The sequence below is a fragment of the Colossoma macropomum genome, unplaced genomic scaffold (genome assembly GCF_904425465.1).
Source record: "Colossoma macropomum unplaced genomic scaffold, Colossoma_macropomum, whole genome shotgun sequence".
NCBI lineage: Eukaryota > Metazoa > Chordata > Actinopteri > Characiformes > Serrasalmidae > Colossoma > Colossoma macropomum.
In genome coordinates, this window is record NW_023494802.1 from 15,886,629 (window position 1) to 15,900,029 (window position 13,401).

A 13,401-nucleotide genomic window follows, 5' to 3' on the forward strand; every position below is an offset into this window, starting at 1 on the left:
ACAATATCCACATATGGTCAGAAAAGCATATTGTGACTTACTGTGATGTCATTTATCAGAATAACTAAGTGATGCAAAGCTCTAAAAAAGATATTAGTCTTTTATCACTCATAGCTCACTGAAATAGGGGAGAACTTTTATGGAAAGAAGAAACATTCTTAGCATTTTGCCATGTTTTTTTGTCGTTGTTTGACACTGAAACAAAAGGAAGTTGAAAATTTAGATGATACAGATGCATAAAGTAAATCAAGAATACATATAATTACATAACGAACTATGTAATCAATTAATTACATAGCTTATTACACAATTATGCCTTTATTATTCGTTGTTACATTGTAATTGCATCTAAATAGTATTGCAAAATTACAGTAACAACTCTACACATATAAAGGTTATGCTATGTCTGAGGATTAGAGCCATTTGACTCTAATAGTAGCTTTCAGCTCTAAATGTTTATTATAATATTAGATTTTTCTATTATTATTAGTATTATTTATGTATGCTTATTATTTTAACAGGCTTGAGAACAAGAAAAGGGAAGGAAATTCAACTGAGAAGCGTGATGCCATCCAACAAGTACTCCTCCGCTATCATGGCGGAAAGTGACAAGATGACAGCCACGGTAAGAGAACGTCAACGTCCACATGAACTTCAGCCTAAATATCAACTTTAGTCTGAGCCGCTCTTTCAGGCGCTGACACAGAAACACACAAACATGCAAACACCTTTGCGCAGGGTTGCAGCAGATTCCAGTTTCACTAGCATGTCTCTGCAGCGTTGAGAGTGAAGGGTTCAGTAAGAGGCTAATGGTGCTGTGGAATTCAGCCAACACCAGATAGTGACAGGAGAGAGAGAGAGAGAGAGAGAGAGAGAGAGAGAAAGAGAGAGAGAGAGAGACAGACAGAGACACCTAGTAATAATATGGGTGTTGCGTTAGACTGTAGGAGGAAGTGGGTAATCAGGTTTGTGGTATCAGCACAGAAGTTTCTATTACAACAAGAATCCATGGTACCTCCTGCACCATCCTCACTGAGCTGAGAGACCGCTAGGGCCGTTCATACCCAGGCCTGTGTCCAGCGAAGGTTAACTGAGTTACCACTGTAACAGCCAAAGTGATGGGAAAAGCTCATTCACTCGTGGTTCACAAAAACCATCATTCATTTATGGATTTATTTCGTGTATAAAACAGAAAGACACTAGTATTCACACGTGTGAACAGAGGTGCGGAAAGCAGCCTAAACCCGTCTTTCATGACAATATACGATAACCACAGCTTTTGCTGAACTGTGGGACAACGATTAAGCTTCATCTCACACTATATCACTGTGCTTGCTACCACATCTTTTAGGAGTTAGAAACCTTATGAGGAACTTTACTGAAAGGAAAAAAGGTTTTTCTTCTTATTATTCAATTCCGAACTGTGACTGTTAGAGCTAGGCCTTCAATTTGGGCCATAACTAAAAATAATAAAAATTCGATCAAAACATGAGGAAAAACCCACTTCTATAATAATGCTGATCTCTGCTAGCATCCCTAGGGGATTCAAGTGGTTTGTTAGCACTAAGCTAACACTGATTTATATGAAATCACAGAATTGATCCCGCCTGCTGAAAATCCAAATTGGTTGATTCCTCTGAGATTTTGTGATTGTGGCGATGATTAATCTAGCGTGTTCAAGTCCTAACCAATGGGAGGACTCACTTAGTTATATCTACTTAGATACCACAGACAAAAACCATTCCTGATTGGCCAGTTTTCCACTGGGCATTTCATGAATTTAACCCTTTTGCTTCAATCCAAAATGTAGCAATGAGGCAAGAATAGTACTGTAATACTTGCAGAGGTACAAACATTATTGTAAGGATAAATTTAATTTAAGTTCCCAGAAATGATTAGTCCCCCTCTGAAGATCTAGAAGGGCCTTAGGGTTTCCCTGTGTTAGAATTAGTAGTCATAGTAATAGTAGTCATAGTAGTAGTAGTATCTCTTTAAGTATGTCTGAAATGCTTCTGGCAGCATCCTCAGTGATTTCTCTGGAAACATCAGTCGATGTACTTACAGAGGTAATAATGACACAAGCAACAGTTTTTCTTCTGGTAATTTTTAGACACTTCCTAACTCTGAACAGGACACGGGAGCAAACAGTAATAGTGTGGGAGTTAGAGCTTTATTGTTGCTAGTGAAGTCGGTTTAACCATATACTGTGGTTATTTTCCACACACAGTAAGCAAAACTCTATTTGCAGAGTCAGCTTTACAAATTTCGGCTGATGTATGAACATAAACCCGTTATGTGTTATGTGCATGTTATGTACAACATTATGTGGTGACTCACGAGCTGCATGGTCCAAATTTCCATTTGCAGAGATACGTAAATACATACTTGAAGAAATAAATGCTTGCGGTTGGTCAACTATCAGTATCTTAGAGGGGAGACAGTAGAGGGGACAATCCTAGCAACTACTAAAGAACTGAAGCCCTTTCCTCTTTTCCCGTCTCCCCATCCTGCTCTCACCAGCCTGTAGAGAGAGAAAGAGCACAGCACCTGGCCCAGTGAGGCTTGGCAGCGTGTAGGCCAGCTGCTAGGAAAAAGCAGGAGATAGACAGAGAGAGCGTGTGTGTGCTTTGGTTTCCGCTGTCTTGGTCCAAGAGAAAATGAGTAGATGTACTGTGTGCGTGCGTGATTTTGCCTTTGCAGCTCAGATGGCCTTGCTGAACAGTGTCAATCATTGACATCTCTCTTTCATTTTCACGCTGAACCTCCTGAACTGTGTGTGGCTTCCTCACATATTCTGCAAACTACCAGCTTATGCTGAACACAGTCGTGGTTCAGTAGGTTCTGTTGGTAGGTAAATTAAATGCTTAACTTCTACCAGCCAGTTAATCTTGAACCAGTTATAGAGATTTCCAGTCTCCGGTTTCCAACTCTTGCACTTCAGCTTAGCCCTCAGCCTGTCCAGTTCTATACCTGTATGTTTATCATATGTAAAAGTCTAAGGCACCCAAGCACATTGTTTATATTGGCAATAGCTGTGTAAAATATTATATAACATTAGAATAGATTTACATTTACATTTATGGCATTTGGCAGATACTCTTATCCAGAGCGACTTACAAATTTTGATCATTTTACACAGGTAGGCGAAGGTAGTGTTAGGAGTCTTGCCCAAGGACTCTCATTGGTATAGTGTAGGGTGCTTGCCTAGGTGGGGGAAAAGATGCAGATAAACTAGGGATGGACGATATGGCAAAATATATATCTATCCGTATCACGATACTTCAAGACATTTTCATGATACATGACATGCATCACAATATATACACAGTAAAAAATGGCTCGTCAAATCAACCTAAAAAATTTAGTTAATGTAGTAACAAGCAATTGAACTAGTTTTATTCAACTCAAAAAATACTTTGGTACAGGGACTCAGACCCGGATTTTTCTGTAAAGCTTCTTTGCAACAATGCCTGTTGTAAAAAGCGTTATATGAATAAACTTTGACTTGACTATGATTCAAAGAGTCGATCATTCATAGTGTTTATTTAGATTAAAATCAAACGAGTTCATTTACTTGTTACTGCATGAAGTCATTTTTTAGGTTGATTTGATGTTTTTTACAGTGTAGTTTTCTGAGATTTAATATGCTGGAACAGCCAAAGTAGAACCTGTAGTGGCACATATAAAAATACTATTATAATAATAATAGTAATAATAATAAACCTAGAGCTACAGTGATTTGTGTTCAGTGTTTTACAAGCTGCACTGCACTAAGTCTAATTAAACAGGCCTAATTATGCTCAATTTGTAATGAAATTTAGTCAGTCAGTGTTCTTTAAGTACTGATAATGTACACCATATGCTCCGAAAGTGTTTTGTGACATAATTTATCACAATAACGATACAATTTTGTCATGTTGCCCACCCCTAAAATAAACATGAATAAAGTAAAAAAGTATCAAACATTTCTTATTTTGGATAGTTTATATCTTGTGAGCTTGTTTGAGGAACAAAGTTTGGTTCCAGATGTCTCCTCGTTGTCCCCAGCCACTGCATAGATTTGTTAAATTCCATCACCAGCACACTTGAATTAACATAATAAAGTATTGATTATATTTACGCTGGCCGACTCTAAAGGAAAGCCAGCGGTATTGCAAAGGACTCTACTCACACTGGACATAACTCGTTCTCCCCTCTGCCCTTGGGAAAGAGATACAGATCGATTAGAGCAAAAACTAACAGATTAAAAAACAGCTTCTTTCCACAGGCAGTCATATGTATATGTCCCTCCTCCCCTCCCTCTCCTCCCTAAAGCTGAGACTAAGTCTGTGACTAGACCAAGACTGGGATATCATTTCATTTTGCACTAGTATGTTTGTATATACTATCTTACTGTGTTTATGTTCATGTATTTGGCCTTATTTATCTTTATTTCTTTTTTTCGTGTCTTGCTGTCAATTCTAGAGCTGCTTAATGAGTTTTTATTGTTTTTAACAATGACAATAGAGATCAATCTATTAATCTATTGATTAGACAAACCGAGTACTGGATGATAACTACAGATAATCCTGGGTTTCCCTGCGGTTTAGAAACTGTTAAATGAACACATTGACATACATAAAACTACTACTTATTATAAAAAACTAGTGTTTTTCTAAACAAATAAATGCTTAATAAATGCTCAGATATATTGTTTTTAATTTCAACTTTCACAGGAGCCTTTTTGCACAGTACTTGGCCTGGAAACAAACTGGTGATTGCACCGTACAGTTGTACAATATACTTTGAATTTGCTATTTAGAACCATTTGCAGTTTCATTCTCATTATTATACACTACACACACATTCACAAAGCATACATTTTGCACCACACCATTCTTTTATGGCCTGACCCTAGACTGGGTCATAACATATGTAACATGAGTGCTCACTTGCTGGTGGACATAAAAATCATAGCAATACACAATGAAAATACACTTCGAACCAAAGAACCATTGAACCAGTGGTCAAAGGTTCTGTGGTTGAAAGTTTATTCTCATTGTGTATTTCTAAAGTATTTTAAAAATGAATTTTAAACGATTGTAGCACCTTTGTGAATTTTACAGTTGGAAAAAGTAGAGTTCTACTACCCTTTTGTTAAAATATAATTAATAGAACTTTTGTTCTCAATAATGAATTTCAGCCATTGAGTTGAAGTATGATGAGGGACGAGGGTCTAAACAGCCTTATTTGGTAGAAGGCCAGTGTTTCTTACTGGAGTCATTCCATATCGCTGATGTCGGAGGAAAACCTTGTATCTTTGTCATATTTTTGTCATTTTTAGTTTTTAACATAATTTGAAAAAGCGTGTTGCCCTTTACATTGTGTGTAAAATTCATGATGAATGGATTAAAAGAAACGACCCAAAACGACTTGGAAAAATTCTGGTTCCATTGACTTACATTAAAAGTAAAGTAGGTTTTTTCCTTCTCCTGTAAAGTTATCGTTTTGGAGATATAAGTTTTCTTCTGACAGTAGCGATATGAAGTATCTCCTATTTTTATGTCTTTTCATTATTATTCCAAAATGTGGAAAATACTAACAACATACATAATAGCTCTTTCATTGGGCTTCCTCCTCGTATTGTCCTTGTGCCAGTAACAGAGAAGGAATGCACCACTTGCTTTTTGTTCATAATAACGTTCATCTGCCCTCAGCAATGCTGGCTGCCCCACTCAGAGCCTGTTCTGGCTGCTGAAGTTTATCATGGACTGGATTCACTCAGCATGTGTGCCTCTCTGTATTACTGTGAGCGAGAGATGCTAATACGTCAGGCTCTTTCACACTCGCAGCTTTCAACAGAAGTTGACAGGTGGCCTCTATGCAGCTTCGTTCTTACCACTTCTTCATAATGTAGATTCTGTTCTGCATGTTCCCACTGTGCCTTTGAAGGGCCGCGCGGCTCTTTAGGTAGCGCTGGCATTGATGAACGGCCTCTACATGTACCCTCAATTGACGCTTTGAGGATGTGGTCAGGAGTTACTGAAGGAGTAATTGAATAACTGAAGCAGTGCTTTCCACATGTGGAGGAAAATACAACACCACTTGATCCCAATGAAGATTCAGAAATCTGCGACAGTAACAGTAACCTGCATACTGTGACATAGGCACAGGTTTATTAGCTTGTTCCTTGCAGTATTATATTACCACAAACACCCTGCAGTGGTCTTGTATTCCTAATTCTGACCTCATCAAGTGATATTGATTTTATAACTAGCCGTCTTGTCTGGGATTAGATACCGACCCCTTAACTTCTCGCACTCTAGACTTACTAGATCTTATACACTGCAGTTCAAAAGATTAGGATCACCTGCAGTGTTAAAGGGGAATTCCACTGATTTTTCAAAGTTTTTGGATAATTCTGTTTTGATGTGATTTGGTGCTTTGTAGACAAACTTATCGACTCAAATTGCCAGTGGTTGTGATGTCTACAAGGCAAATGTAGCGATTTTATTCACTGTTCTCCCCCGCATCTTTTTGTTTTTATATTGCTGTTTTATGTTGCAAAATGATAACTTTACAGGAGAAGGAAAAAACATACTTTACTTTTAATGTAAGTCAATGGAACCAGACTTTTCCAAGTAATTTTGGGCCATTTCTTTTGATCCTTCATGAAATTTACACACAGTGTAAAGGGCAACACGTATTTTGAAATTATGTCAAAAACTGAAAAACGACAAAAATGGAGGTTATATATTTATATATGCGTGTGTGTGTGTGTAGAAAAATACTGCAATGGACTGGCGACTTGTCCAGGGTGTATCCTGCCTTCCGCACAGTGACAGCTGGGACAGCACCCTCTATACAGTGTGTATAGATCAATGTTCAGCAATTGTGTTTTCTACACATTTTGTTGTTGTTGTCATTGTTTGGTATACACTGTATATATTCTATATATTTGAATGTCAAATAAATAATAAATTGATAGGTTCTTGTTACATCAACTTACTATCTGAAATTCAGTTAACTCAAAATTTTAAGGCAGCCCTTACTTTATATTAAAACAAATTTTTTTACAGTGTAGCCAGTCAGAGGATCAAATATACCATCCTGCATCAAAGCAGGACACGCACTGCTGCGGCTTAGTTTTGGAAACGCGACTGCTGATGTAGTGGTAGTGGGTTCAAACACAACTAGCAGATTCCAGTGCGACTTTTGAGTCTTCAGTCTTAGAAAAATCTTTAAGACTTGCGCTGAAATACCACAGATGCTTTTCGAGGGCAGTGATGAGGACGATGGAGACACTTGCCTCAAATGTCAGCAGTGTGATGTGGTTCTGTACAGCTAGATAGCAAGACATATTATCAATAAGAGCAAATAAACTAAATACCGACAGCACTGAGACTTGGGTATATTTACAGTAAAGACTTGATAAAGTGTTTGTTCATATTATTTGTTCCAATTGTTTAGTTCTGTACATTTTATTACGTTTTTCATTAAATTGATAATAGTCTGAGATATAAAGATATAGCCAGCCAGCCACTTTAGGCTTAGCTTCTGCAGGTTTAAGGGGTTAAAGTGCAGGAAATTTAAAATCCAGGTCTGTGTTTGTGTTTATGTGCTGTGCATATATGGAGTAGTTATGTGTTATCAGTGTGCAGTGGTCAGTACGAGAAGCCAGATAACTGCAAGGTTTCCTTCCTGTTGTAGCTTGTGTTGCTTCTTGTTCATGGTTCTTGTGTCCTGTACAAATGACCCCTGTGTGATTTACTTCTGAGGAGAGCCCCCCGGCCTGGCAATATCACTGTGTGTGTGTGTGTGTGTGTGTGTGTGTGTGTGTGTGTGTAGGGGGAGTGGTCTTGTAGTTGAAAGACATTGCAGCAAACATGCAAGGAATGCTGGGAGCTCTAAGGAAGTGTCACTGGGTCTCCAGTTCGTTCCAAGTAGCTCTCTCTCTCTCTCTCTCTCTCTTTCTCTCTCTCTCTCCGGCTCTTTTTTTCCAAGTCCGAGGGGCCCTTCCAGTCCCTTAGGAAAAACAAATGAAGGAAACGAGGACCCCTTAAACCCTTTAACCCCACCTCCGCCTCTTCCACTCCCATAGAACTCAGTCCGATCGCTTCTTGAAAGAATGCATTCTTAATCATTAGCCATGACATAAACTCATGGCAGTTTGGTTTTGTGTGGTTTATCTGCTAGACTTATCTGCTAGAGGTCCAGTGAAGTGACCTGCAGTACATGAACTCCTGCACTCTCACTCATAGCACTTCTGTCTAGTTCTGAATGTTTGGGTTTGCACAGTTTCACAAGTGTGGAGCTCCTCATTGGGATTACATGTGGAATTTGCTTCTGTCTACTGTCAGTAGAATAGTGATGCTACAGAAACTTGTAAAAAAAGAAGTATATTTTTGAGATGTACTGTTTCACTTAGTCAGATGAACGCACTGCTCACACTCAGGCCAACGTCCAATTTATTTTATTTAAAAGACATTAAAATTGAATTATCTAGTACAGGCAATGCATGCAGAGCAACATAAGTGAATAGCATTCAGACCCGCATTTAAAGCAGTGCGTTCTAAATATGACAGCTACAGTTAACAAATACAGATACATCTGTCAAAGTACGCACTATAAAAGCTGTTGCTTTGAATCTACTTGATTTGCTTGACTTGATGTGTTGATCTACATGAATAAAATACATCCACACAGGCGGTAAATCAAAGTAATTTCACTCACTGTAAACATTTGAAGCAACGTTGTTTCAGTGAGTATCAGATTTCATAATAAACTTTGTACCTAATATATTTTCCTTTTATTAGGCTTGTCACCATTTTTACATAATCGCCTGATTGCAGTTATTTATACTGACTGCAGTTATTTTCCACAGTTGTCAGTTTTTGCAATGATTTATAATTTACGATTGTGTCATTGGGTGTGTTGTCATCAGTTAGGTTCAGAAAAATTTACATAAAATAAAATAAACCACAAAACACATTTAACAAAGGTTCTAAATTTTAACCTTTAGAGGGCAACAGTGAGTAATGTTTGTTTATTTGAGCTGGGCTGGAGGTTAGGGAACCAGCCTGGTGACCGGAAGGTCGCCGGTTCGATCCCCTCAGCCGACGGTACGTGACTGAAATTTCTTTTTATTTTGCAGAATAGTGAAAGGTGAATTTACTATTTTGCTATTTGCTCAGTAACTACAGGGACTTTAAGCTATAGAAGTGCCTAATAAAACTTTGGGCCCACTGCCAGGCTCTGGCCATGTAAAAGGTTAAAGGAGAGGTTAGTTAGATTTCTGTTTTCACATCCAGAAAAACGTCATGTGTCTCGTCCAGTCAGAGGCACACTTCTTTTAATAATTATTTTATTTCAATCATTATTTTTAGTAAAGTGTTTAAAAGTCCCAGCGTGCCGAAAAGCTTTGGAGTGTTTTCGTAGAAAACTTCATGCTCTATTGATCGCTGCCTTTGATATTTAGCCTTATGAACCTAATCTGTCTGACTCACAATACACAGCAGTCATCCGTCTGACGGGACTCTGTGTTTGTGTGTGTGTGTGTGTGTGTGTGTGTGTGTGTATGGCAAACTGGACTGGCTCCAGTGGCCTCAGATTTCGGGAGTGTAGCTGGTTGCAGTGTGTGTGTGTGTGTGTGTGTGTGTGTGTGTGTGTGTGTGTGTGTGTGTGTGTGTGTGTGTGTGCACGTTTATGTGTGTGGTTACAGGGTTAACGGGTGCATACTGGAAAGGGGGGGCATTTCCCCTCCACAGCAGAGTGCTCGTCTCGGGCGAGGGAGAGCAGGGGGGAACAGAAGGAGGAGTTTTCTTTTTACAATCTCTTTTTCCTCTTAATTACTCTAATGGGGAATGTCCAACTGTACCCTCGCACTCTCCGTCTCTCTCTCTTCCTCTCTCTCTCACGCACTCCCCATCTGTCGCTCGCTCTCGCTCTCGCTCTGAAGTGTGTTTGTGTGGCACAGAATGTGTGCCGGAACATCATGGCCCGAGTCCTTGTGTCTGAACTTTGTTCACTTGGCGTGGCGAGAACTTCTAAGACGTTTTAAACAGCAACTCTATATTTATATGTATTTTACTAGGCTGGTCACAGTTGTTGCATAATCATGTAATTGCCGTTATTTAAGATGATCTCAATTATTTGAGACGTTAGTAATTATTTAAAATGATCGCAGCCATTTTCCACAGTTGTTGGATTTGACTGTCATGCTGCAGCAAACTAAATGTGATTTGAGTGTTTTAGGTTTAGGCAGTAAATGTGAATAAAAGAAAGCAGTGAATGCATTCATTGAGGCATCATGGGGGTTATTAAAACAAAGTACGTTATGACTTATAACTTGGTGCTGGAATGTGAAGGTAGAACTGATCTTTGTTTATTTGTTAGCTTTGTGGCTAATTCTGGCATATTTTTACATGTATGTTTTGTTGATTTTAAGTGAAAATAAGTTAATACATCCTCCACAGAGAACACACTTCTGCACATTTTGATGGCCAATCACTGTTTTTTTGCTGAATTTAAAAAAATGAAACATAAAATGTGGCCTGTGAAAAAGTTATGGCACATTTTATATCTTTTGTTTAATTTTTTCCAGCAAATAAATAGAAATTGTGCTCTAGAATTAGCAGAGAATGCATATATATATGTTTATATACGTACACACACACACACACACACACACACACATATACATATATATATATATATATATATGTATATATATATATATATATATATATATATATATATATACACACATATAAAAACGCCTCCTAAACTTGTTTAAATCAGATGCCAGGGCAGTTACAGAGTGGGCATGTGGGCATTGGTGAGAGTGAAACGTGTCAGCTTGTAGGATCGGAGCTTTTCGTATGCTACTATGTTTTCTATCACTGTCTAAAAATGCACAAGTCTTTCTTTATTGTTGGATGCACTGTGAGTGAAAGTACAGTCAATAAGAAGTTATTATTAATTTATTAACGATAAAATACGAGTGATGAGTCAATTACACTGACCAGCCACTTCATTGAGCACACCTCCTTGTTTCTACTTTCATGATCCATTTTATCAGCTCCACTTACTATATAGGTGCGCTTTGTAGTTCTACAGTTACAGACTGTAGTCCATCTGTTTCTCTGCATACTTTGTTAGCCCCCTTTTACCCTGTTCTTCAGTGGTCAGGACCCCCATGGACCCTCACAGAGCAGGTACTATTTGGGTGGTGGATCATTCTCAGCATGCAGTAACACTGACATGGTGGTGGTGTGTTAGTGTGTGTTGCGCTGGTCTGAGTGGATCAGACACAGCAGAGTTTTTAAACACCTCAGTGTCACTGCTGGACTGCTATGGGCAGCGTCCTGTGACCACTGATGACAGACAAGAGGATGACCAACACAAACTGTGCAGCAGTAGATGAGCTATCGTCTCTGACTTTAGATCTACAAGGTGGACTGCCAAGTGTCTAATAGAGTGGACAGTGAGTGGACACAGTGTTTAAAAACTCCAGCAGCACTGCTGTGTCTGATCGACTCGCACCAGCGCAACACACACTAACACCGAAGAATAGGGTGACAAGTTATGCAGAGAAACAGATGGACTACAGTCTGTAATTGTAGAACTACAAAGTGAACCTATGCGGTCAGTGGAGCTGATAAAAGGGATAATGAGTGTAGATGCACGGTACACTCTTATAAAAGATGGATGGAACAATGAAGACTCAAAGAGCCATTTCCGTGCTTAAAGGGTTCTTTGCATTGTGGAAACGTTATAGAAGCATTGTCTTTACTGAAGAACCCTTGAAGAACCATTGTTTTTAAAAGTGTAGGTCTACTTAATGATGTGGCCAGTCTGTATGTATTCTTGTTGATGTGCTTTCTTGTTCAAAAAGGCTTGTGAGGCAAACTAAATAAAAATCTATGAATTTTTGGCTGTGATTTTTTTGGCTGTGTTGAGCTGTGATCAACAACAGCACTGAGAAATCCCATTATTACCAGATTAAACTGCCAAAATAGCCACTTTCTGCATCTGCCTCAAAGCGTCAAAATGCTATGCTTTCATGTGGAATTTGCTTGGGCCCACAGTCAGTGGTATACTGACATTATAGGAACTAAAAAAAAACATCTTCAGATGTACTGTAATTTCAGTCCATGCCTCAAATGAAAGCACTGCTCAAACTCATCCAAATTCACTTCCTTCAAGAGAACAGGCCAAAGTCCAGTACACTCTATTGACTTTGTTTAAAACACATTAAAATTGAATGCATTCAGAGCAACATCATTGAATAGCATTCAGCCTCTCATTTGAAGCAGTGCGCTGTGAATGTGACAGACACAGTTATCAACAAACTCAGATCCATCTGTCACAGTGTGCATCAGATTTTATACTACACTTTATTACAAACGTACTTTACTTTTTATTAGGCTTTTCACAATTATTACATAATCGCCTGATTGCAATTATTTACGCTGACTGCAGTGATTTTTCCTAGTTGTCCGTTTTTACAGTGATTTATTATTAATGTTCGTGTCATTAGGTTTCTTTTCATCAGTTAGGTTGAAGCAAATACATGTAAATAAAAGAAAACAGAAAACACGTTCATTAAGACAAAAACAAAGGTTCTAAATTCAGACTGGTGTTAATCCCCTTTAGAGAGCAGCGGTTAGTAATGTTTGTTTGTTTGAGCTCGAGCTGTTTCTGTTGGGACCTACTAAGTATTGTCAGTTATCAAACAAGCCACTACTGTAATACATGCGAACAGTGGACAAAAAAAGACAGTTAAATTGTTAATAGTAGTTTTTATATGCCAGTGATTGGTCAGTTAGAAGTTCCTGATTATGACAGGCCTAGTTTGTAGTTCTATTAAGCTTTTTAATAGATGTATTCAGCCATTCAGAAAATAAAATGCTGCGCTCCCAAGCTGGACTACGTTGTTGTAGACGATCAAACTTAGTGAGGTGGGAAACGACAATGAATTTGCCTTCATGCTCGACTGCACGACAAAGAAACTACACCTGATTTATCCTAACAGTGTGACCTTTCACACTTAAAAAATAACCAACATTTAGCACACTTTGTTACGGTATTTCCGATTTCTCTTTAGGTTGAATGGGATTTTTGCCATTGTGCTGAAAAGCTTCCAACCTCGCAACAGTGGCTACAACAGAATGCATTTGTGGGTGGAGCATGAATAGGTCAACTGAATTCCACTGGAATGTTGAAATATTAAAATGCTATTTTTAGTGCTGTCTTCTATGAATGGTTCCATTCAGCAAATGAATCCAGTGGAAGACGTTCAGGCCCATAGAGGCCTGTTGTTCAGATTGTAAAGCAGTGAGGACTTGACTGCTCCTTGCACAAAATTCAGAACGTTAGAAAATGAATTATGCTACTACAGGATGATATTTGTGTGGAGTG

General features: G+C 38.5%; 1 protein-coding gene across 3 annotated transcripts in view; it reads left to right on the forward strand.

Annotated features, from left to right (window-relative positions):
• Positions 1-13,401, forward strand: part of dnmt3bb.1 (DNA (cytosine-5-)-methyltransferase 3 beta, duplicate b.1) — a 76,104-nt gene that overhangs the window by 8,229 nt on the left and 54,474 nt on the right. For all 3 annotated transcript variants that reach the window (XM_036590729.1, XM_036590731.1, XM_036590730.1), the window contains exon 2: positions 522-625. In XM_036590729.1, the coding sequence (XP_036446622.1) occupies positions 566-625 (60 nt within the window). In that variant the 5' untranslated portion in view covers positions 522-565. The remainder of the gene's footprint in view (positions 1-521; positions 626-13,401) is intronic.